The sequence below is a fragment of the Camarhynchus parvulus genome, chromosome 1A (genome assembly GCF_901933205.1).
Source record: "Camarhynchus parvulus chromosome 1A, STF_HiC, whole genome shotgun sequence".
Taxonomy (NCBI): domain Eukaryota; kingdom Metazoa; phylum Chordata; class Aves; order Passeriformes; family Thraupidae; genus Camarhynchus; species Camarhynchus parvulus.
This window is the reverse complement of record NC_044586.1, coordinates 31,304,389-31,328,468: the sequence shown is the minus strand read 5'-3', so window position 1 is coordinate 31,328,468 and position 24,080 is coordinate 31,304,389. Positions and strand designations below refer to the sequence as shown.

At 36.3% G+C, this 24,080-nt stretch overlaps 1 protein-coding gene across 1 annotated transcript in view; it reads right to left on the bottom strand.

Annotated features, from left to right (window-relative positions):
• Positions 1 to 24,080, bottom strand: part of PPFIA2 (PTPRF interacting protein alpha 2) — a 287,472-nt gene that overhangs the window by 139,553 nt on the left and 123,839 nt on the right. Inside the window, 1 exon segment of the mRNA XM_030960984.1 lies at positions 1,162 to 1,224. Within this exon segment, the coding sequence (XP_030816844.1) occupies positions 1,162 to 1,224 (63 nt within the window).

Sequence of the window (24,080 nt, the reverse complement as noted above, 5' to 3'; positions counted from 1 at the left end):
TGAGGAAGAGTTTTTCTTTTGCACAGAAGCAAGTACAAAAATGGAACCCAGCAGTACAAAAATATAGCCAAGAATATATAACATTGATCTATTCCACTAATGTATGCAGAAATTCACAATGATTAAGATGGTCAGATGCAATATCTTCTAAGAGTGCAGTGTAAAGAATTTTTCTTTGTTCCTTTAAAAGCACAAACTTGCCAGAAAAAAGACTGGTTTGAGATTACTTTCCCAGACAGGGAGGACAAATTCACTTACCAATACTAAATCACAGCATTTTCTCTTTTAGATATTAGTTACTTTAACTAGATTGTGCTTGTTCGTTGATTATTTGCTATATTGTCAAAGAACTTAAGGGGATGGAAGTGTTTATTCAGAATTCCATCTGCCAGTTCCCGTATAAATATGATAATCTTTAGTTGAAAAATAAATTAGTAAACACATTACATGATAAAAAATAGCTTCTATAAAAGTCAGAGCCACAGTCTTTTCTCAAGAGTTCATCCCAGTTTTCATTAATGTTTCTCCATTAATGTATAAGAGTTCAGTTTTGTCCCAATGACTTTCCATTATCGAAATAGTTTTGGTCTAAAAAGACAAATGACTTATTATACTACAAGTGAATAATTTGCTTCTTTTCTTAACCAGATATATCACTAATTCTACCTTTCATAAGGAATAACTCCTCCCTCCTCCTATTTTAAGTAATAGTATACATTTGCCTAAGTAATGAAAATGAAATTACCTTCCTTCCACATTTATTATTACACATCTTCATATCAAAATGCAATTTAGGACAAGGTTAAGTAGAATAAATATAGCCTCTCATTTCTTTCCTCATTTTGTCTATTGCTGTTCTACTGATTTCAACTGACAAGAGCATTGAGCTGGCTGGGAAGCAAGGTAAATGCAGAAGGTACTATGAATACATTATCATCATCTTTATTTAGCTGCACCATCAAACCCTATAGAAAGAAATGACAGCAATTTGGGAATTTTGATAGGCTGAGACCTCACTTGTAGTACAATATTCATTGACCCTGAAAGACATAATGTGAAGGAACCTCGAGATGCACAAAAATATGGGCAACAAAATATCAAATTCACATAAGGAGGCTTCACATTTAAATTACACAAAAAACCAAGATATTTTGAACATACATTAGGGCAGGATATGGTCCTTTGAATGTTATTCTCAATGCTCGTACCAGCAGCAACCGTCATCTGCAAAAGGGGGCAACAGAGATTCTGCTGAATGGAACAGAATTTTGTACAGTACTACAGTTTATTTAAATTACACCATACTAACAGATGAACGTGATCATTCAAATAAACTTATCCAAGAGAACACTGATGTCGCTCAACTGAAATTCACATAAAGAAATTGAAAGTATTGTTACATCTCCTGGCTCATGAAGTACTGAGAACAACCAAATGGTAGATCATCTTTGGTGTTCTGCACTGTGTTCACAGAAGTGGTCTCTGAAGCACTGGACAGTCCAATAACGAGGGAGAAATAATCCCAGCTCCATGGCTGACTTCTACCTGAGGTCTCTACATAAACCAAGAATTTTACCTGTTTGTGAGGTTTGAAGAAAGTAGGACCTTCTCCCCCATATTTAAATGTTTTATGGAAAAACATCAAAATAAATAAACCTATTAAGTTATTAGGTACAATTTACCTGTTAAATTGATATTTTTTTCATGCTCAGACTTCCTTCTTGCATCAAACAACCATAAGAGTATAAAAATAGTAGGAAAGAAGCTATCTGCCTTTAAAAAATCTGGAAGTCCCTTCAGCTTCTGAAGAATGTGTTTCAGCATTGAATGCTATTTTTCCTCCTTTTTATCACTTTCTAATTTATTTCTGCAGAGCCCAATACCTTGACTAGTAGGCAATCTGACCAGGCAGTATTTCTTCAGATTGCAGAATTTACTTCAGAAGAAATTAACAGCAGTCATTTTTGAAAATTCTGAATGTAAAAGACCCAGCATTTCTAGACTAAACCTTTAAACTATTTCTTTCCACTGCTGAGAGCATATGTAACAATACATACAATGTTCATGCTAATTATAGTTGAGCTTAATCACTTCTCAAAGTAAATATTGACTAGGATTTATTTCTGTGATTATTTACTAACTCAATAGAGTAAACCTGGTATTTAAAGCAGGCAAAAATACAGTATATAATACTTGGATTCAAGTATTTTTAACATATGGAAAACACAACTTACTGCAAGATGTGTTTTACCATAAATTTACTACTATAATTTGAGGAAGTTAAGCCTGACTGTATATTACAGCTTACTTTTGCAGTAAACAAAAGTGTGCACATTATCAATATATTTAACAGCCACAGGCAGGTATTCATGTCCATCTATCTTCAAATCCCATAATTGCAATGATCCTCACATTTTTATTTATAACCATTTTAAATACTGGAAATACTTTTAAACTTTCAGTCTTTTAAAGGTGAATTATGCAGTCATATAAGAAAAAATTGACTTTTAAGAAAAACCTCTCTGTATGCTGACAAGTTCTTAACTTGTTTCTGTCAATTTCCCTTCAAATTTACAGCCTTAAATATTTGAAAATATTTTTATAATGCTATTCTCTTTACTTAAAAGATATTTCACTTCATACAGAGCAGCTACTTTGGAAAAGATAATTTCTACACAAAACAACTTCATGTTAATCCATGTATCATGTTCAGATGTATTTATATCACCACTGTTGTTCCAGAATTTTTTTAAGGAAAACACAATACATATTATATCAGCATGGCACTTTTTAAAATAAACAATACTTCAGCACAAGTAAACACACACATTGTAAATTTTACCCATTCAGTCTCGTGCATCTTTATTTAATCATGGTTCAATGGTTCATAAATTACATCTCTGTGTGCACGTGTATATATATATAGGTATATACACACACACAACTACTATAAAATGTTGAAACAAAAGCTTTTGGAATAAATTTTTTCACATTTTAATTTCCATATGTCTGATACATGATTTTTCTGAAAATTTTGCACTTATGTTTAAAAAGGTAGATCTACTGTATACTTTTGACTGCTGCATCTGAGCTCTATTAACTAATTTATTCTTGCTGTTCACTGTTAACAGCAATATTCTTTCAGTAACTTTATCATAATTTTTCAAATTATCTTATAAACAATTTTCCCCCTCTTTCCCCTTGTAAAACTGAGGAAGACCCATAAAAGACATAGCGACAAAAGGTATGAAATTAATTCTGGCGAATTCAATTCTAGCAGCTGACAGGGTTTAAGTCCAGTATTTTCACTCTTGGGAAACTTAACATAGTTGGGAATGAGTGACCCCTGATACTTCAATGCTGTAAGGCTATTTCCTTATAGCCATAGTAATTTCCTATCCAAAATGTCAAGTGTAAGAAAAGTAATAAAAATATTCCATTAAAAGTATAAAAGTGGTGCATGGATTCTAAAATTGTTTTTCTTCAAACAATGTTTGTTGAGGCAAATGCATCACATAGTCATGAAGATATTACTGGCAATCATAGGAGGTACAAAATTCTATGAAAGAGTTATGCATTGTAAGTAGTGCAGCAATTCCCATTCATGCATGTTGATGAAATATTTATTCTATTCAGGAATGCATCTAATGGTATAGCATCAACTTAGTATTTCGTACCTTAGTAACTACATTATATTTGAATTAATATTTATGACACTTCCTATTACAGTTTGGGTTTTCTCCTTTGGAAAATGTTTAACGGAGGAGAAAATTAAAGTTTAGCAGAGGAGAAAATAGGGTTAAAAGAGAGAGAAAATTCTGAAAATGAATCTCTAGAACATGCATATATTCTTGCTTGGGATGAGCACTTCGGCTACTATTTGCTGTAAACCACATGCAGGGGGGCACAGATCCTCAAGCTGTATCCTACTGATGGACTTAGAACTATGTTTTCCTACTGATGGACTTAGAACTATGTATTTTTCTTTTGGATTTCCACATAGAAGAGCCTTGCGTGAGGCTGTGACACTTCTGAAAATATTTTCATTAAATACATTACCTATTAAATGCCCTCTTCTAGGTGCATACACAGCCAAGCTACATCTCCTGGGGTTCCCAAGACCACGTGAGGCAATAATCAGAAATAATGGCACACATATGCAGCAAACTGGCCTGCCTTTCACAACCAGATGGAAATAGTGACAAACGATATATGAGATTATAATTTCAAGTTTCTGTGGAAGCAATAAAATTAAATTGAGTTTTACCTAATTCTCTAAATTAACCTATGAGATTTAGGTCAAAATTCATTAATTCCAACACTCATATTCCTAATCTTAAAACATGAAGCAACTGCATTTTAAACTAGTTACTTATATTGGGCTTACAAGTGATCTTGCTATCCAGGTCACATGAAAAAGAACATATTTTGCTAAGCACCAGCATCATTATAATCCAAGCCTTCTTAGCTAGTCCCCAGTCAAAGCTCTGGCAAAAGCAGGAAATCCTGCACCCATTTATGATATGAGCCGTACAGCTCTAATTTCAAGGCCACATCCAAAATAAGGACAAGGAATAGAAAGTAAGAAAGACAAGAAAGACAAGAAAGAAAGTAAGATTTTATAATAAGTGGTATGGAAAGCTGCTGAAAAATTCAAAGATATTCACTGAATAAACTTAATTTGTTACTATATTGAATAAATAAGGGCAGAATCTTTCCCAGTTTTTTTTGAGTCTATAATTAAGATTTCGGACAAGTGGAACCTACTTACTAGAAAATAATGATAATCCTGCTCTCAGAAATAAAAAAAGTCTCCCTTGGAGCAATATTTGTACATATGTATGCACACACAGTTTGCATAAATAAATATTATGTTTGATGATGATAGTCTCCAAGCCAAAAAAAAAAAGGTATAAAGAAGTAACAAAAACCACCTATAAGCAATCTATATCAACACAGCTGTCTGGTATTTCTGCTGACGTGTATGCACTTTGTCCATGGGAGCACTCCCACTGAACTACTGGGAACTTCCTGTCACTGCACAGTGAAATCTACGTGCAAAAACTGCCAAGATCTATTCCTTAAAACCTCATACGTACAAAGACAGACCTTGCAGTCTGCACAATAGACTTGCCACAGTATTGTTACATGACAGAACAAGGCAAGCTAATGCCTTATTAAGTGAGCATTTTAAAGAGAAAATAAGATTCAAAAATATTTATTTACCTGTATCAAACTAACTGAACTTTCTAATTATTCTTTGATTAATCCCTTTAAAAATATTTCAATAAAATCACCACAGTTTAAAATCTTACATTTACGCTAGAAAATATCTACAATATTCTTGTAGGAGATGCTTATTACAATGAATGAAGATTCAGAACAGTGATCACAGAAGCAGAGTTCAAGTTCATATATCCATTAAAACATCTCAAGATCAAGCCTTTGTGCTTTACCAAGGCACAGAAATAATTCAGGCATGTATTCTATCATTAAAAATTTACTAAATAAAAAGACTCTAAAAAGGAACTGCCTGAATAGTTCTCACTCAAAAATGAAAAAATATTGCCTTGCCTTTCCTTCGCAATTGTCAGAATTTCCTCCACATAAGTCTTTTCAGACTAGAAGTTTGTTGTTTGTTTTTTAATTACAAGTGCAGAAAACAGAGGACATGCTCATTTCACAGAAGCACAGAATCATCAAGGTTAAAAGACACCTTTCAAGATCATCTAGTCTGGCCATCAACAACCTGTCACCACTATAATCACCCCTCAGCCATATCCCCAAATGCCAAAGGCCAGACACCTCTTCTTGAGAGCCTCCAGAAACAGCGACTCCACCACCTTCCTGGGCAACTCATTCCAATGCCTAACCACTCTTTCAGTGAAAAAATTCTACTAATATCTAATCTGAACCTCTTCAGGAGTGGCAAGTTTAGGTCATTTCCTCACATCCTTTCACTTGAGACATGGTAGGAGAGCTGGATCCCCACCTGGCTATAACCTCCCTTCAAATAGCTAAGCTAAACAACTACAGCTCCCTCATTGCACTTGTGGTTCAGATTCTTTGCCAGCTTTATTGTCCTTTTTTGAAAATGCTCCAGCACCTCAATGTCCCTTTTTGAAATTCCATATTGTATAAAAATATGGAACTATAAGAACATTGCACAAATATGGAATCCAAGACACATTTTTTGGGTTACCTGGACAGGGTAAAAGTGATTGGTTTTCAAATTAGGTCTGTGGAAACCATGCTGACTACTCTATTGTTCTGTCTAATGAAGTGTGAACTCTCTGATATTCATGTTCCAGGTTCAATTCCAACTCATTTTATTGATGACTGGCATGGAAAAGAAGAAGGTAAGGGTGTGGGGGGGAGTGAAAGAGAAAAATAAAAGAAAAAATAAATTAATAACCAAAGACACCTACAGTGTTTTCCTGTACTCCCCGAAATCCTCTTCCTATAATCAAGCAGCTACCAGACCTGTCCCCAGCCTACAGTACTAATCTCTCTTCTCCAGGCTGTGAGGAAGGAAGAGACAGTAGTTCACACACATGTACACACTGCCCTGCAAAAAGACAAGTACTGTTTAGGAAGATGTGTTAAGACTCCTGCTAAACTGTACATATAGTCCTTGGAGAAGAGACAGCTGAGAGATCCAGGTTAGATGGAACTTGAGCACACCTGATGAGCCTGTACAGGTCTCAGAAATCTCACAGATCTTGTGAAAGAGAGAAATTTCACATGGATCACAGGGACTATCAGAGTTCTCTTAAAGACAAAACTAAGAAACACATCCAAAACACAGTGAATCATACTTGCTCTAATTTGAAATCTTTGTGTCCTGTCATCTCATTCTTACTGTATGACTACAGCAGACAGCAAAGCCAAAGCCATGCCTAAATAATTCTCTACAGCCTCATACAACTATGACTGCCCCATAAAGAACAGGTGTTCCTGTTTCACTCCTCAGATTTCTACATAAAGAAAAAACTGAAGCCAGTGAATCAGTTATTTTGCAGTAATGCATATTTCCCTCATTTTCCTGAAGGCATGTGCCAGCACATCCAGTTTCCCCCAGAGGGACAGTCTGCCCTCTGATCACCTGGAAGCAGGGCAAGGAGAAGGAAATGTGCTGTTGGGTGAGTGCAGAATGCAGCCCCTAGGAGCCATTCTGTTCTGCCTGGGCTCTAGAACACAAGTATTTTGTATGACTGGGAGCAAACAAAAAGGAGCAACTGGTACCTCATTTATAACTATAACCACACCCCACAAGCCCAGGAAATATGGCTAACACTGCTAACACACAATTTTTTTATGGTCTGTCCCCTCAAGAGAAAATATGTGTACAGATACATCAATATCCGAAGTCTGGAAAGCATTTTGGTTGAACTGTTCTTAGTTTGATTATTTTCTTTTAAGTGTTTGTCCTTCTAGATAAGATACTGCTGAAAAAATTCAGCTTCCTCTTGAAGATACGAATGGGACAGGCGTAGATAGTGGTAATTCCTTGGGGTTTTAATGCTACTCTGTTGGATCAGCTTCTAGGCAATCTGTCTCACTGTACAGCACTTTTAAGATCCTAAACAGGTCAGGGCTATCACATAAAATCCTGCTGACTTTAAGAAATTATTATTTAAAATAATCTATATTATAAATTCCCACTAGCTTTGCTAGGCACTTTGCAAGCATAGCTCTGAGAATATTTTATGAACAAGCTGGGATACATGTGCAATGTTTCCAAGCACTCTGCTGCTTTTGCTTCATTTACTTTTTCATGTGAGTATAGAAGCCTAATTCACAGATTTCAGGTACAGTATTTTTCTTTGCATTTAAATATCTCCTTCCCAGTTTTTTGAGATACCAAAAGGCACCCAAATACCAAACAAACATAGAGTGTGCAGTGATACATTCACAATTTACACAGTTTCAAGAATTAAGAATTATTATGATGCTGCCAAGCAGCATAAAGCACAAATTAACAAGATTTTGGTATTTTTCTTGGTTGTTCATAATGCTTTGGGCAACAGCCAGATGTCAGAAATCAGTTCAGCTTCACATTAACATCATTTGAAAAATGAGCAGTGGCAGATGCAGGCAGTGAAACTACACCTTGGAAAGATAGACCTAAGGTGGAGGATATCAGTGGAGATGAGTGGAAGCATTTACCTAATAAATAAATAAGAAATTGTAGGTGAGGAAGAGCCTGAACCAGAAGCCTCTTCTTTTACTGCCTCCTGAAAAATAGATTACCTATGGGATTGTCTATGGGATATCTATTATTTGCATTAGACCTTAGATATAGTTTCACCTTTTTGCATTGCAATAGGGCAGGGAAATCCCTGCCCTAGATCCCTGTCCACCCTGGACTTCTTTAAATAATTTAATCTTGGTGCAATAAAAAAATAGCTTCTTGAACTGGTGCCTCTAAGGAGAGACCCTGAGCAAAGGATGCCCTGTGATTTTATACCCTCACAGTCCAAGAGGAGCAATTTGGGGGATGTGGGTTCCTGCCTTGTCCCTGAGTTTCTGTCCCCAGGCACTGAACCTGCACACAGAGCTACCTGCTCTGAATGTATTCCTTAACACTATCTTAGGATGAAATGCACATAAAACTGGTTATTCCACTCCAGTAAATAGTTCAAAAGTAGATTTCTACATTTGACAACTTGCCTAAGTTTGAGAGGCAGACAAGCCAGTCCTTCCACAAAAACTTCCATGAGAAACAGTATTAAGAAGAGTAATTAGAAAATGAAATTAAATTCTAATTTTAAAGAAAAGATGTAAATTAAACATAAAACTTTGCAAGTGAAGAAAGCACACAGGACTGTTTGTGTATTAAACCAGCCTGTTTATCCACAAAAACTTTTTTAAACTGTTTTAAACTGTCACTTTGGACACTGGTTTAAAACTCAACACTGGACTGACTGAAAGCCTGAATTTAAAATGCTCCAAGAAGAAAATAAGCTTTGGGAACTTTTTGTTTTGTTTATTTTCTCCATATGCAACATTCCCTTCAGCTACTTGAAGCATAAATCAGACCAAATTTTCCTCACAGAGTATGTTGGAAGAGCTAGGTCTTTTTAATGAAAATAAACAGAAATCGATGTTGAAAATCTGCTGAAGATAACGACAAAGGTGTTAGAAGTTGTGTATACCAGGCAACTTGAAGAAAATCAGTGAGACAGCTGGGTATGTCCATGACTCCTGTTTTCTTTGCTGTGCTGCTACTAGTTCCTGATGCTGCAGCAGGGACCAAGGAGTGGTCCACGAAAGAAAGGGTTTCCTGACACCTATGATCATGCTTCTTTGCACACATGTTTTTAAATTGCCATGAACACGATTTTCAAGTGTAACAATAATTATCATGCCCATATAAAACTGAGACAACAGCACAGCTTAAAACACTAAATTCAAGAGCACAGACTTCACTGACTACAATGAAAAGAATGTAATAAAAAGAGTAAAATACTACTCTGGCAACAATTATTAAACAGCCAAAGAATTAACATCAAAGCATCACTGGATGGATATTGCTGATATTTTTCCTGTCTCACCTCTACAGTAACATGAAAGACTCCAATCCAGACAAAAGCAATCTTTTTGAGTTCAGTGAACTGCAAATATAGACAAATGCATATATAAAAAACACAGGATCTGGTTTCTTGATTATTGTAAAAAATCCAAATTTAAACCATGAGGATCTGACAACACTTCAAATAAAATTTTGTAATGTTAATAAGAATTAGAATTGTTTGACATTATCTGGGGCCTTAAAAACACAACTTTCCAATGTTTATTATTTAAAAATCAAAATTTTACATCTTATCACTGAAAAGTCAGCGAGTGTAACAACCTGTCATATGATTACACCTGTACATGGTGTGTCCTTCAAGTATTACTTTTATAATCTGTAAAGTGTTCATAAAACATAGCAAGAAAGGGAGAAGAAAGATATGAGCTAGTAGGGCCCAGAAGAATCCCTATAAAGCACACAGCCAGCCATCATGATGTAATGAAGACCTTAGGAAATCTGCCCTACTAACAAAGCTAACAGTTGAGGAAGGGCAGATCAAAGAACCCTGATCAGCTAAAAGACCAGACCTCCAGAGCAGAAACTGAGAGAGCACAGATTAATAACTACCTGCTTATGACAGGGAATCTGTACAAAGAAAGATGAAATTGAATGATTTGCACACCTTATCTAATTTAAATGTAATTCAGAGTACTTGAAGTTAAGAGCTCAAGATTCCTGATCCTTGAGGGAGAAAACCAGGTTGCTTTAAAGGCTACTCAATATCTGAGTGGATTACATAAAATTAAATGTTTTGAATGTACCTTTGCCCTCTCTCAGCCAAAAACCCACCAGCCTTACTTCCTAAGGAGTGACAAGTACAGACAAGGCATTTTGTTATTTAATTGCGTCTTTTCTTGCCAAAACAGAACACTTTGCTTCAAAAAAGTTGTTTCCTCACCAATGTAGCATCATCACCGCTCACTGGCAAGCACAGGAAAGGAAAACTTTAGCAGGTGCTAAATATAGTGGACTTCCTGGCTGGTGCTGAAGATCATAGAACCATGTAATGGCTTGGGTTGGAAGGGACTTCAAAGCTCTTCTAGTTTCAACACCTTCCACGGCACCATGTTGCTCAGAACTCCATCCAATCTGGCCTTCAACACTTCCAGGAAGGAGGCATCTACAAATTCTCTGCGCAATCTGTTCCAGTGCCTCGGCAACCTCACAATAAAGATTTTCTTCCTAACATCCAAGCCATTTTGTTTGTAGCCATTCCCCCTTGTTTTTTCCTGAACATGCTCTTGTAAAGTCTCTCTCTCCATCCTTCCTGTAGGCTCCCTTCTGGTACTGGAAAGTCAAAATTAGGCCACCCCAAAGCCTTCTCTTCTCCAGCCTGAACAATCCCAATTCTTTTAGCCTTTCTGCATAGAAGAGGTGCTGCACCCCCCCAATCATCTTGCTGGCCTCCTCCAAATTCACTGCAACAAGTCAATGTCCTTCCTGTGCTGGAGAGCCACCACATCTCTGACAGAGGGAGGCTTAGCTGAGTTTCCATCTCAAAATAAAAATGAGTTGCTAACTATTCATAAAGGATACATTCAGATACCAAGAGAATGTCTAGACACTCTCCAAAGCACCAGTGACAGCAATATTTCCCTTAGAGTGTGTAAGGAGTATGTTAAAGTTTTTAACTATAGCAAATGTATTCCAATCTTGGAAACCCTCAACCACCGCCCCCCTCCAATTCCTCTCAATAATAAATCCTTCCACCATGATTTTCTGTTTTTCAGATGAAAATGAAATTAAAAAGCTAATTTTAATGTAACCAGCAATATCACAATTCCACAGAAAGCACAAAAGAAAGTATGTCTCATAGGTATTAAGAAAGTGCCAAAAGCAGATGAAAGTAAACTCACTAAAAGAGATATTGTAGATTGACTGCCAGCTACCACCCTCTGGAAAACAAAGTAATTCAAACTCATACAACTTGAAATGATTCAATAATGTTTTTATTTCATTGCGATCTAAACTAGGTTGCATCAGCTTGCCCATACCAGCAGTTAACAGTATGCCTAAAGAGTTACCCTGGTTAAGCAAACTCACAGGAATACCTTAAAAGGAGTATCTTATAAGCAGTGAAAACAGCTCTTGCTCTTGGTAGGGGGGAAGCAGGAAGGGAAACAGAGACAATTCTCTTCCAGTTTGTTTGCAATGGATGCACAGCTGCCAAGCCCACATCTTGGGAAACCTGCAACATGATGTTCCCAAAAGTAGAAAGCCAGAAGTGCCAAAGGGATAGCCACATACTAAATTTGAATATGCAAATGCAAGTGTTTCCCTGGTACGTTGCCTCCAATTGTGAGAAAATATAACCAAGGGTGACAGTTCTCTATAGGCCTGAAGAACTGACTTTTGAAACTAATCTTACTGCTATGAACAGGAACAGTGCAGGGCAATGAAGTATCTCTTGTAACCAAAAACTATCTTGAGTTAGCAGCTACTTCACTGATTCTAAGGTGTATTTCTCTAATCATCATTTTTATAGATATGGAAGAGGTGTTTTGTTAGGATGCGCTGTGAATTTTTCCTTCCTGCCTGCCTTCCTTCCTGCCTCCCATGAAACTTCAAAGTATGATTAATTCCTGAGTTTTTTTCATTTATTTGTTGCTTTCATTTAGGTTCATGAGCGTTCATGACATTAATTAAAATGGGACACTACAATTTTTTTTAGTTGAAACATTACTTAAAATTGTAGCAGTATTCACAGGAAATTAGCTCGGGAAGAGTTGGTTACCAAAACGATGACATTTAGTCAACACTTTATATTTCAAACTAATGTTACAATTGAATAAGTCGTGTTCTGAACACACTATATTATTTTTCACCATATGTGTATTAACTAACACACTCTCCAGACAATGGCTTGGCTTCTATACTTGTGTGCATCAAAGGAACACTGGCAGAAGACATGGTTCATAATACATGAGTCAGCAGGGCAGTGGTTTTAATCATTAACATGACATTAGTTGTAGAACAAAGACACATCATTATATCAATACATGCATTCCTTTGATAGTCTCAGCTCTGACTGTCACGTAACCATACTTAACAGAAGAATTGTCTCTTTTAGCTCAGAATCCCACTCTTTTTGTCAACAGTTCTCCCTCTTTTGATGCAATTTTGACAGCTTTATTGTTTTACTCATTCATCAGTCTCAAATAAAATGATGGGTTTAATGATAAGCATCTATAAGAAAAAAACCCCAACACATTTTGCAACCCTATGTGATACTGAGTAGTTCAAGAGTTTATAGTGAGAGAAATGCCCCAGTGCTTCTACAATAATACAGGAATTTTAAGGAATCATAGTTATGATCTCATGTCCATTTGTTTTGCAAACATATTCTGTTTCAACCATCATCTCAGTAAAACTGAAAAGAGAACATTTTAAATGCAAATCTGTTTAAGTGAGTTTATGTGGTTGTGGAGCTTCTTCAGTTCCACAGAATCATAAAACTATGCCCACAGTTTGGGTTTGCTGTTCAAGAGTTTCCATACACTTGAAATCCTGCTAGAAACTACTGAATTGTTATAAAAAAAAAAAAAAGAAAAAGCATGGCATTCGAGTGCAAGTTTAGTTATCACTCAAGCTTTAAAGCTGCCTGTGTCCTGTCCCCCACTGTGACCCTGAAAGATCGTCTCTTTCATTTCTGTCTTAATTACTAAAAACATTTCCACTACAGGATTACAAGTCAAGATTTAAAGGATAAAGGCTCCACACCATGTCCTACAAACCCACAGCTGTGATCCCACAAGCCAGATAACCCTTTAGGCTGTGACAAGCTCAGAGTGGAATGGTTTTCCTTTTCTACTTTTGTATCATGCTGCCAAACAAACAGATCAATTATTCACTGTCACTGTAACAGTGGCTCCAAGGTGATCAGATATTGCAAAGATGGGCTCCTAAGAGCCTCAGAAAAAATGAAACCTTCTGCTTATCACTTTCCTGAGGGCTTAAAATGAACCCTTTTCTCTTTTCCAGCTTTTCTAAGACTCATCAATTTCTCTTTATATTTGAACTTCCCAACAGAATTTTGCCCAAATGCTAAAATACTGAAAGAGTACAACTGGTGCCTTTATCAAAAATCTCACTCTCATAAAAGCCTGGTTGGGTCTGTTACTCCAGTGATTTTATGGTTGTAAGTTTCAAAGACTGAATGTCAATTAATAGATGTGGGCTCCTCTGTAGCCATCTATTTTTAATTCCATCAGAGAGGCTTAGTGTTAAACATGTGATGGAAGAAATGTTAGTCAGAGGAAAGCAGATGGGATAGCTAATTTTTCTTTCACAGTGTTTACACAATGATGAAATTTTTTTAACTCTCACAGCAGAAAAACAAGAATACCCCACTCACACATAGCAATTTTCCTCAGCAGGCTTTAGACAAGAAAATGCTAAGTTCTGATCCGGTTTTATCATTAGTAGATCTGGTTTTATCAATAGCAGACTCATACCTTTACTGGTACAATAGAATGTACCAGTAACGATATGAGTCTACAGTCCATGCCAGCAGTCCTCAAGCTTCAGGTGCTGTTCAGGTGTCCAGCCTGAACACACTTTGGTGTGCTTATCTGGAGTCTCCAGCTCCCTCAGTGCATGTGCAAACTGCACACAAAACAAAAAAGTATATTTTATAACTTATTCCTCCTTTATATGAAAGCAGGCAAAGAATAAGAGTTAAAAAGAAGCCCCACACAGACTGTACCAACCAGACACAGCAATGGAACAAAATACACCAGCCATGAGAATGGCTGTGTTGTGCCACAGAAGACCCCTGAATTTATCCTGAATTACCTTGCTGCAGAAGGGAAAGCAGCATAGCTGTACCAGTGGTGTGTGATGCCTATGAAAAGGAGAACTCACTAACCCAGGAATGACCGCAGAATAACTTGATTTTGGATACAAAGCAGGGATTTCTACAGTGCTCTGTGCCATGCTATGCTGAAGTGTTAGTTTCCCTGAGACTGCAGTCAGCTGTATAAATTCATGGGGCTCCAACAAAGACGATGAAATTATTCACATCTCATAATAGTTGTTTCAAAGATCTTGGATGACTCAATTGACTCTTATCATAACCTTCAAAGTTAAAAAAAGAATAAATCTGAAACTTGCATTTAAAAAAATGTAGACAGATTCTTAAGTAAAGCTTGTTAAAAAAGATGTAATTTCAATAATAATATCGATAATTTACAATAAACATGTTGCAAATTAATGTTCTGTTTGCATATAATGATGCAGATAAGAAATAATCCCTACAACTGCCAGAAGAAGAGTATAAGAATCTATTGCTCTGAGGCAGTTCTGCTGAATTTTAAGTGATATGGAACACAGACACTAAACCTTTGCATGCTGTGTAGAATAAAACCATGCCACCCACATGAGAAAGCCTCTCTAGAAGTCCTAAATTCAAAAGGCAGCTCAGACAATCAAACTCATTCAAAGTATGTGATCTGAGTACTTGATCTTCAGTAAAGAAGATGCAGACTGCAACTTCTCAAAGCCCTGTTGCTTATGGTTGAAGAATTCTCTTCAAATTTGTCTGCTGTGTCTACAGAAGTGCCAAATAATGGAAAAACATGAATGAACCTCACTCATTTTTCACTATCAAGATGAGCAAAAGCAGGTTCATCTGTTCTGGAGAAGTGAAACAAGAAACTCTTAACTAACATCAAGAATATTATGAATTAATTCATGAAATAAGAGAGCTCCTGCCTCACATATTTACTTATTTGCAATCATGTAAGTCACAAACAAACTGCAACTTTTACTTCTTGATGAGTATCATTTCAGGTTACTTATAAATGCATTCTGAATCCTGATTTCCAGTTTTAGGGTCACATAAACCACAAGAGATGTCCTTAAAATCTTTCAATGGTTGGGCATCATTTTAAGTTAATTCCAGATAAAAAAATTATTTAACCTTTCTCCAAAATTTCCAAAATAGAGCTTCGTGAAATATCCAAGGTATCTTGGTGATGAAAAGAATCACTTTTGCTCAACACATCATTGCCATAAAATAGATATAGAATAGGCATATACAGTGCTGCTGCTTTCAGGAAAAGCCGTTAACAAATACTTTCCAAATGGTTGATTTCATGGTCTTTTAGTGCTCAAGATTATTCAACAGATAAATATCTTGTCAGAACAATCAGCACTACTGCCAACTGACCTCATTATTTTTAAGAGAGGAAAAAATACAGTTCTGTCACCCCAAGAACTGTAATCAATACATACATTCTGTGGAGTTCATACACAATCATTTATAGACCTCCAAAAGTACCAAATCATGAGGTGGTGATAAAACAAACACCATGTTACATTTGGATCTGGTAATTTCCCAAACACAGAAGGATACTTTGCTGTACTTGGTGCACCAGGATTCTGAAACCACACTTAGAAGAACGAGCTGGTTTAAAACAACTAAATCGCTTCCTTAAAAGTGGAATACTCATACTAATACTGCTACTAGTAATAAAAAATTCAATTAGCCCCTTGTGATATTCAGGAATTTGTATGTGTACTTCTTTCCATGTCACTTCCTGACATCATATGAAAAAAACTTGCATGACAAATCTATTTACACTTTGAAAGGGAAATGAAGTGTCATGTCTTCACCTGCTCATGTTTTATTATGGTTTTGAATACTTAAATCTTTTATTGTTCTTTATCTTCTGAATGACATGCTGTTGTCACTGCTGTCTAATAGGATCTTGTCTTTCCTAAATTAATTTTGAGTATTGAGATTTTAGAGCATAAACTATAGTTGTAGAAACAAGAGATATCCACTGATGATAAACTGAATTGTGTAAAATGCCTTAAAAACCTGGAAGTTCCAACCATTTTTCCAAGTACAATAAGCATTATATGTCTTACATAGTAATGTAAGCAATGTAAATTCTCACTTCTGTGTTTCCACCTCTGTTCCATCCTTCCCTTAATTTGCCAAGTTTTTACACCATGCACTCTTTGTAGTCAGGATTACATCCCACCCTTGTGGGACTTCATGCTTAATTAGTAGTATCACCAATACTGAAGAGTGTATACATTACAGAGAGCCCCAAACAGTCACAATGTTAACAAGAGGTGCAATATTTCTGAAGAGAACAAACATAGGTCACAATGATGAAAGTATAAAAATATTCTTTTAAAATATTATAGTTAGTTCAAGACCTTTACATGAGGTATAACCTTATAATAAAACCTTAAAAATTAAAGCCCGCAGGGACAGATTAAGAGGAATCCTGCAGATTAGGGATCTGTAAAATCATGAGGCAGAAGCAGAGCAGCAGGTGCCATTCCTGGGCTGATTACTGCTGGCCAGCCACCCCCCACAGAGAGCTTCACTTCTGTGTTTCTGAAGGAGTTAAACAACTGCAAGGTTGAATATGGAGTTTGGACACATGGAAAAAGAGGAAATGTCTTTTGTATAAATGTTCAGCTTGGAGTTAATTGTTTCAAACACTGAAAATTAAAATTTATTGATCTGCAGCCTTTGCACAGTTAGGGTAAGCCTGAAGATATAGACTGGATGGTTTCATTTTACTTCACAGCACAAAGCACAATTTTTACAAAATTAAAAAGCCCAAAAAACCAAACAAAACTAAATATTGTGAGAGGCAATGGTTCTAGGAGTGTTTCTCAATTTCTCATGAAGTACATGAATAAAAATATCCACTTCATTACATATATTATGCCTGTACTATATCCATCATACCCTGCACCTTCTCTGGGCTCACATAAAGCTCAGAGGAACTCAATCTACAATAAAAAGTCATAAACAACATAAAATAAAGCTTGCATTCTACTTTATTTTATAAATTAAACCTAAAATATTATGTTTAGAATTTCTCTGCACCAGATTTGTCTACAGGAACAGAGAGCAATTACCAAAATAATGATTTTCCTTCTCCTCAAATACTGTAAATAATTGTGCCCCGGGATAACTGAAACACCTGAGAAGTCTCTTAGCCCTTATGAATTGGTACTACTTCTACTTTGTATTTTCTTGCAGCCTTAAAAGTCATTTACCAATGGCCTGACAGGCAGCATTCCCTGCCCACTTCCCATTATGCTGCTCTTACAGCCTCTTGCCTTTCCTGCAGCCTTGGTGCCAACTAACCCACAACAACCTGCCCAGCCTGCCTTGCTCACACTTTTGCCTTGCACACTCTGTGTCCAGTATGCAGCACAGCACAACCAAGTACTTGGCTGGGACCCACAGGGACACCTCAGGATCAAGTCAAGGAGAGGTAACACACAGATGCCACATGTTCTGTGACCACCTTTGTGTCCCCCTCTAACAAGCTTCAGGGATGTCACTCTGTTTTACAGCTTTATGCTACCAGATGTTTAGGCATCTCAGACACATTTAAAAACTACACCACTCCTTATTGAAATTTTTTGTTAGTGTAGTACTGGGATTTAAGTTTTTATTTGAATATACCCCCAAAAAACCTTGCATATGTAGCATGACAGCGGCCACTAATACCTCACTGAATAAACACTCATGCAAATCCCAGCTGTAAATACAGGTTAAGTCTTTATATTGTTAAAAGGGTATCTCCTTAAGTACATATCAGAATTCTGTGTGCATCTGCTTGACTAACATAAAAACCTGTCCATATGTTGTTACAAGAATTTTTAACAGAACAATTTTATTATGGAACTAAGTCAAACAGACCATAATAACAGAACTATGGGATATAAGCCATTTCTAATTGAACATTGCTACTGGCAGCATACTTAACCCTCTTATGTTTAGAACAAAATGACATAGATTTACATTTTGCATTTAATAACAATTTATTTCCCAGACACCCTCCTTTTGTAACCTTTTAAGTCTTTCAATTCCATCAGATTTTGAAAGGATAAGCTACTAATAAATGCAGTTTTATAGCTATTCAATTTAAACACAGAAATAAGTAAGTAGGAATATAGTTACAGGAATTCCCCAGGAAAATATTTCTGTGGTTTAACTTCTAATCCGTTTTTATTTTGGGATTAATGCAGATGGCATCAGAGCATCAAAATGAGAAACAAGCTGCAAATTCAGTTCAGGTACTCTAGTAAAACAGCACACAGCCTGAAAAGTAAACAGGAAATATTTTCAGTTTGGAGACTGTTTTTGAATTTTTGTGGTTGAATAAGAAACTTCTTCAGTATTACTCTTTCTAAATATTTCTTTAGAGCACCTGATGTCTAACAACATGAAACTGTATCAAGACCACAAAAAATAATCCAAACCTTGTGTGAAAGTCCATAAACACTCAAAATTACTCATATCAATTAAACTTTAAGAAATAAATATGTACATAGGAAAACTGCATAAAGAACAAATGATCAATAATTACTTGGACAAATAAAGGAAAAATATGATGAAAAATACCCAAAATGCTAATAATCTCTTAAATGCTGGATTAGGGCTTTTTCTCTGCATTGGTTACTGAAAAACAACCCATAAAGAAAAGTAACAAAAATATTTTTCCTACAGGTACTATAGTAGATATTATGACTACTCTTAAAAATTACTGAGAAAGTAATTCTAATATGAAAAATATACTTCAGTGTAAATGCATAGAGAAATCCAGTACATGCTGGTTGACATCATAATCTGAATTCAGAGAATTTATATTTATCTTGGTCTCTGAGAATAATTAACATTTTGGAAACAAAATGAAGTCAGTGTTAATGGGAATGATATGCTGGGTGCAATATATTGCACCTGTGCTGTTGATATTAGAGTTCTACAGAGGAGGAAAAAACAGAGAAAAAATAGTTGTCCCTGAAGTGCATGTGTGTGACTCAATGTGTGCAAGAGACAGACCACTGAAGTGTGAACGTGCTGTTTATACCCAGCTTCTTCATAGAGAACAGATGCTTCATGTTTATTTTCAATATATATTACTATATATATAACATAAAAATGACTGTAATACTGTGAGAACAAGAAGCCAGATTTAGCTAATGATTTTGGTTTTAATGTTCCTTTTCATTTCCTCAAGCTACAAATGAATAATTTGCGTTTACCTTTCCATTTAAGTAGGTGTGTATTCATTTGAGCTTCCTCCATCAGAAACATGCAGTAATACTCCCCAGTTACAAATGTGCAAGCATTCAGTGCAATTTTCAGTGTGGTTTTAACATACAAAGCTTTTGGTGTAATCTCTTGGTCTCTCCGTTTCAGGTGCCTGACAGCATAGTTGGAAACTAAGATGGTAACAGGGAATTTAAGGCTGAGTCTATTTCTAGAAGTCCATCATTCCCTCTACGTTAGCTGGGTTAAAATACATAGTATTTTTCCTTGAAGAGCTGTACTGCACTTTTCTTGCTCCAGCTTCCACATGGAAGACCCTTGAAATTTATAATTTGGAGAACCTGAAGAAATAATGCTGCAAAAAAAGCTAATTGCATTTTTGCATTATTTGCAGAATTTCTTCCAGGCTTAATGTTTTCTCTTGTTTCAACAAGAGCATAAGTTATTCTTTAAATCAGTAATTGGTTTTAGATGCACTCCATTCTATCAACGAGAAGATGTGGGTAGTTAGAAGTACCAACAGAGGAAAACAAAAAGAAAATAATCACCATAAAATAGTGTTCAAAAGGCTGTTAAGTTAGCAATTTTTATCTGATAGCAGATGATAATAAATTATTTTGTTGACTTAATAAAAAGTGCCTTTAGTTCAGGAATATACATTAGGACATACTGCTGATGCATGTGGAACTCTGCTATGTATAAACTGTGAAGCTGAATGGGCTTTCTTTGCTATTCCAAGTCTTATATAATTTTCCTCATAGGTATTATCTACCTTTATGAATTTACAAGTTTATATCATCTGACCTCTGTCAAATACAAGAATCTGAGCACTGAAGGATATTTGACTTAATATACTCAACATCAGATGAAATTTCAGACTGTAATTCTCCCTCTGGAGTGCTTACCCACGATGTGTTGGGCATTGCCACAGCACCCATCACCAGCTCTTGAAACAGAACAAATGTAATTTGTACTAGTTTTTCCATTAGCTGCACTCCACAGTAGTATCCAGCTTTAAACTTCATATTCTATCTGCAGAATTTTACTACCATGGACAGACAACTACTTTAGTACGAGATATTGCAGCAGAGGAAGCCAGGCTGCTGTGCTTTGTGTAAAAGGGTCATAGCTGGCACACACAAAGTCTGCAATATTTATTCAGAATTTTCTTCAAAATACATGCACAAACACATCAGGGAGAAGCAAAACCAGAAACTTGTTCCTTCCTATTCAGACAGATGAAGGCAATCTTACAATCAGAGGACGGTTGCACATTTATTATCCCCTTGTTCTGCAATCCCAGGTCAGCCTACAACAGTAAAAAATCTCACAGTTTACAGAGTGGGCAGAACACTGTTCTTCAATGCACCCAAGATTCTCTGAGTTCACTTGTTTAATATAAATATGCAGCAAGCATATGCAGTAGAGAATTTATTTTGTTTTCTAATCATTGTATGCAAAGTTGGCTAGAACTTTCCAGCTCAAGTAAGAATGAAGAACTGGTCAAGTTTCTGCAGTCACAGAGGAATCCTAAGGTTACTAGGAATGTTGGAGGTTACTAGGGTGTCAACTAAGTAGATAACAATATATGATGGAGGTATTATTAGGAGCTGTAGATCAGCACTTGGTTGTTTTGTTGTGTTTTCTTTCCAGACCTGCTGCTTGCTTCCTTACCACTGATGTTCTTTTATTGTTGCAAGTAAACTCCTAAGGCTGTTTTTCACCTGCTTCTAGCAATTAGATTTTCTCTGGCAAGAAGGAAACCAACTTTGTTCAAGAGCAAGCGCCTCATCACAGAAAGATTCTATTAACTACAGCAGCATCCACAGCACATGATATTCTTAACTGGTTTTCAGCAATATATGAAAAAAGCTTCCCAAAAAAGTCACAAGGCTTTTTAATCTGTTCTTGACTTTCACTGCACCACAAGACCAGTTAAAGTCCATTTCAAAATGAAGATGACTCATGCTCCAGTTCCCTTATCAAAGAAATACTTTGACTGAAGCTGCAATTTGCTCCTGACAGTGATGAGGACAGGAATACCATTGGCAAAGGTCTTCCCATGAAATTTAGCACATAGCTGGATTAATGGAACCATTCCTGCCCTCAGTTATTACTTCTTGCTTTCTGCAAACATTCTTGCACTTTAAAGCACTCTTTGTAATCACTAAAACAGGTTTTTCCTTATAAAAGAGGTTGGCACCTGTACTCGTCAGGGGACTTTGACACCCCGAGTCCTAACCACATTCCTGCATTGTGTTTAGCAGAGGCCACTTTCAGCAGATGACACTCAGATTCACAGTAGAAAAGCTGGTAGTTATACTGAACACCAATTTCCTAAATTTAGCCTTAAGTGCATACTGTGCAGGAAATAGGAGGTGTTTGGGCAGGAAACTTTGGGATGCCTCATTTAAGAAATGTGTTAAGAAACAAAATACTGTAATAGTGGTAAAATTTCTAAGTCCAAGGACACAGCAATACTCAGAAGTTTTCCTTGCAGTAAAACAAATACTGCAAGTGAAATAGAATGGATCACTTACTTAATGTGTACATCTTGAATCCATATATATACACACCTCCCCTAAGAACAGTTTACTTGCTTCCTAAGGAAGCAGTGGAATATATGTAACCTATTACGATAGTGCATTTAGCAGAACATTTTGAAGGCCACCTGACCAAGCAGATGGATGTGTAGCTTGGAGAGACAGTATTTAGTTTAAAGCATGCTCACACTCTTAGAATTGCAAGGGGATATTTTGGTAGACTCACACTATTTGTGCTACTTCCACCTTCCTAGCTGAAAGAAAAAAAAAAAATCTTTGCGCAGAAGTCACTGCCATGGGGCAATGTAGTATTCAAGGAACCCTGTTGATACTGAACATGCACACAGTGTAAAGACATTAACAACAGTATCTACATCTAATTAGAAGAACTAGCACTTCATGCATCATTTGAATGGCATTTATTAATTGCTATATTAAGCTGCAATATCATCCTGTGCCCTGCTGTGGCTTTTTTACACACACATTGCTGAATTCTGTATGGGACTTCTGGCCTCATTCAATATATTATTTTCAATATCTAGTAAATATTATTGCTCTGAATGTGAACAATTGTATTCCCCAAGAAATGCTTAACAATAGAAGTTTAAAACTGACTTTTAGGAAAACAACCATATTGCACAGAGAGTAAATGTAAATACAGTGTTAACAAAGGCAACTTCTAGAAGGAGGCAAGATGTGCAAATAACAGTGGAGCCAAGCTGAGACTGCTCAATGTCTGTCTCCCTACAGCTGATACAGAGCTCCCACTCTCCCATCTGTCTCAAAACAGATATATCCATTTGGGAGGTATAATCTATAAACATAGACAACACCACTCCAACAGGAAAAGTGTCACAACAGACATATTAATGTTCTCATAGGTACACTGGTCTAGTTTAGTCTCAATAGCCAAGTCCTATTCCATTCCTACATGCTGTCAGACTATAATATAAACAAATTTTAATTCTTGTAGACCTGAACAAGGTGATGATAATGACAGAGAGAACAGGATGGCCAAACTATGCCTCTTAAATTTAATAATGAGTACAGTCAACCTTAGATCTTTTATGAAGTAGTGTATACCATCAGTTTGTTCTCTCTACCCACAAATAAAATGAAATAACGCAGAGGCAATTTTTAATTCAAAAATTCAATTTATTTGCTTTCATATATTGTTTCATAAATAATTTTCATACACACTTGCTCCTACCTGTTTTCTTATTAGAACATATGTAATTCATAGAAAGGCCAATATTGTATTAGTGCTAGAGACACTGATACAGTGGAAATGTCAGATTAGCCTAACTAACTACAGAATAGCATCAAGAGAAAAGATATTATATAAATTTTTGCCTGTCCTCCCATTATCTTGACAGTTAATCTGCAGCAACACCTACTTCCTATCAGTTAATTTTACCAAAACATCAAGAAAACAAAACCTCAGAATATGAAGAGGCTTAGAGGGAGATATTATTGAGAAAGGAGGCTGCATCTAATGATTAAGAACTAAAAACATACCCAATATAAGGAGAAAATGGAATCAGAGTAATGAAAACGGAACACTAGTTGCTTAGTATGGAAGTGCTGCACCGTTGCAGAGCGGGATATCCAAGAGTGTCACTTCATCACGTAAATCAAGTTGGTATATCAAAAGTCAGCTTTCATTTTTGAATACAGTTGCACAGGCCAGCTTTGTCAGAGATAAATAAACTATTTTTTTAGTCAAAAACAGTGTGACTTTGAAACCCAGGGAAGATTGCTGGGGATCAGCTTGTGCTGTAACTGCACAGTGTCACGCAGTCTCCGAGCAGCAGGAGCTCAGTGCAGCTGGGCCAATGCACCATGTGGGTACAGTGAGCATGCTCTGTCTCTGAGAGAAACTCTCCTGGCATCCAGAAAATAACCAACAGAGTTATCACTTTTATGA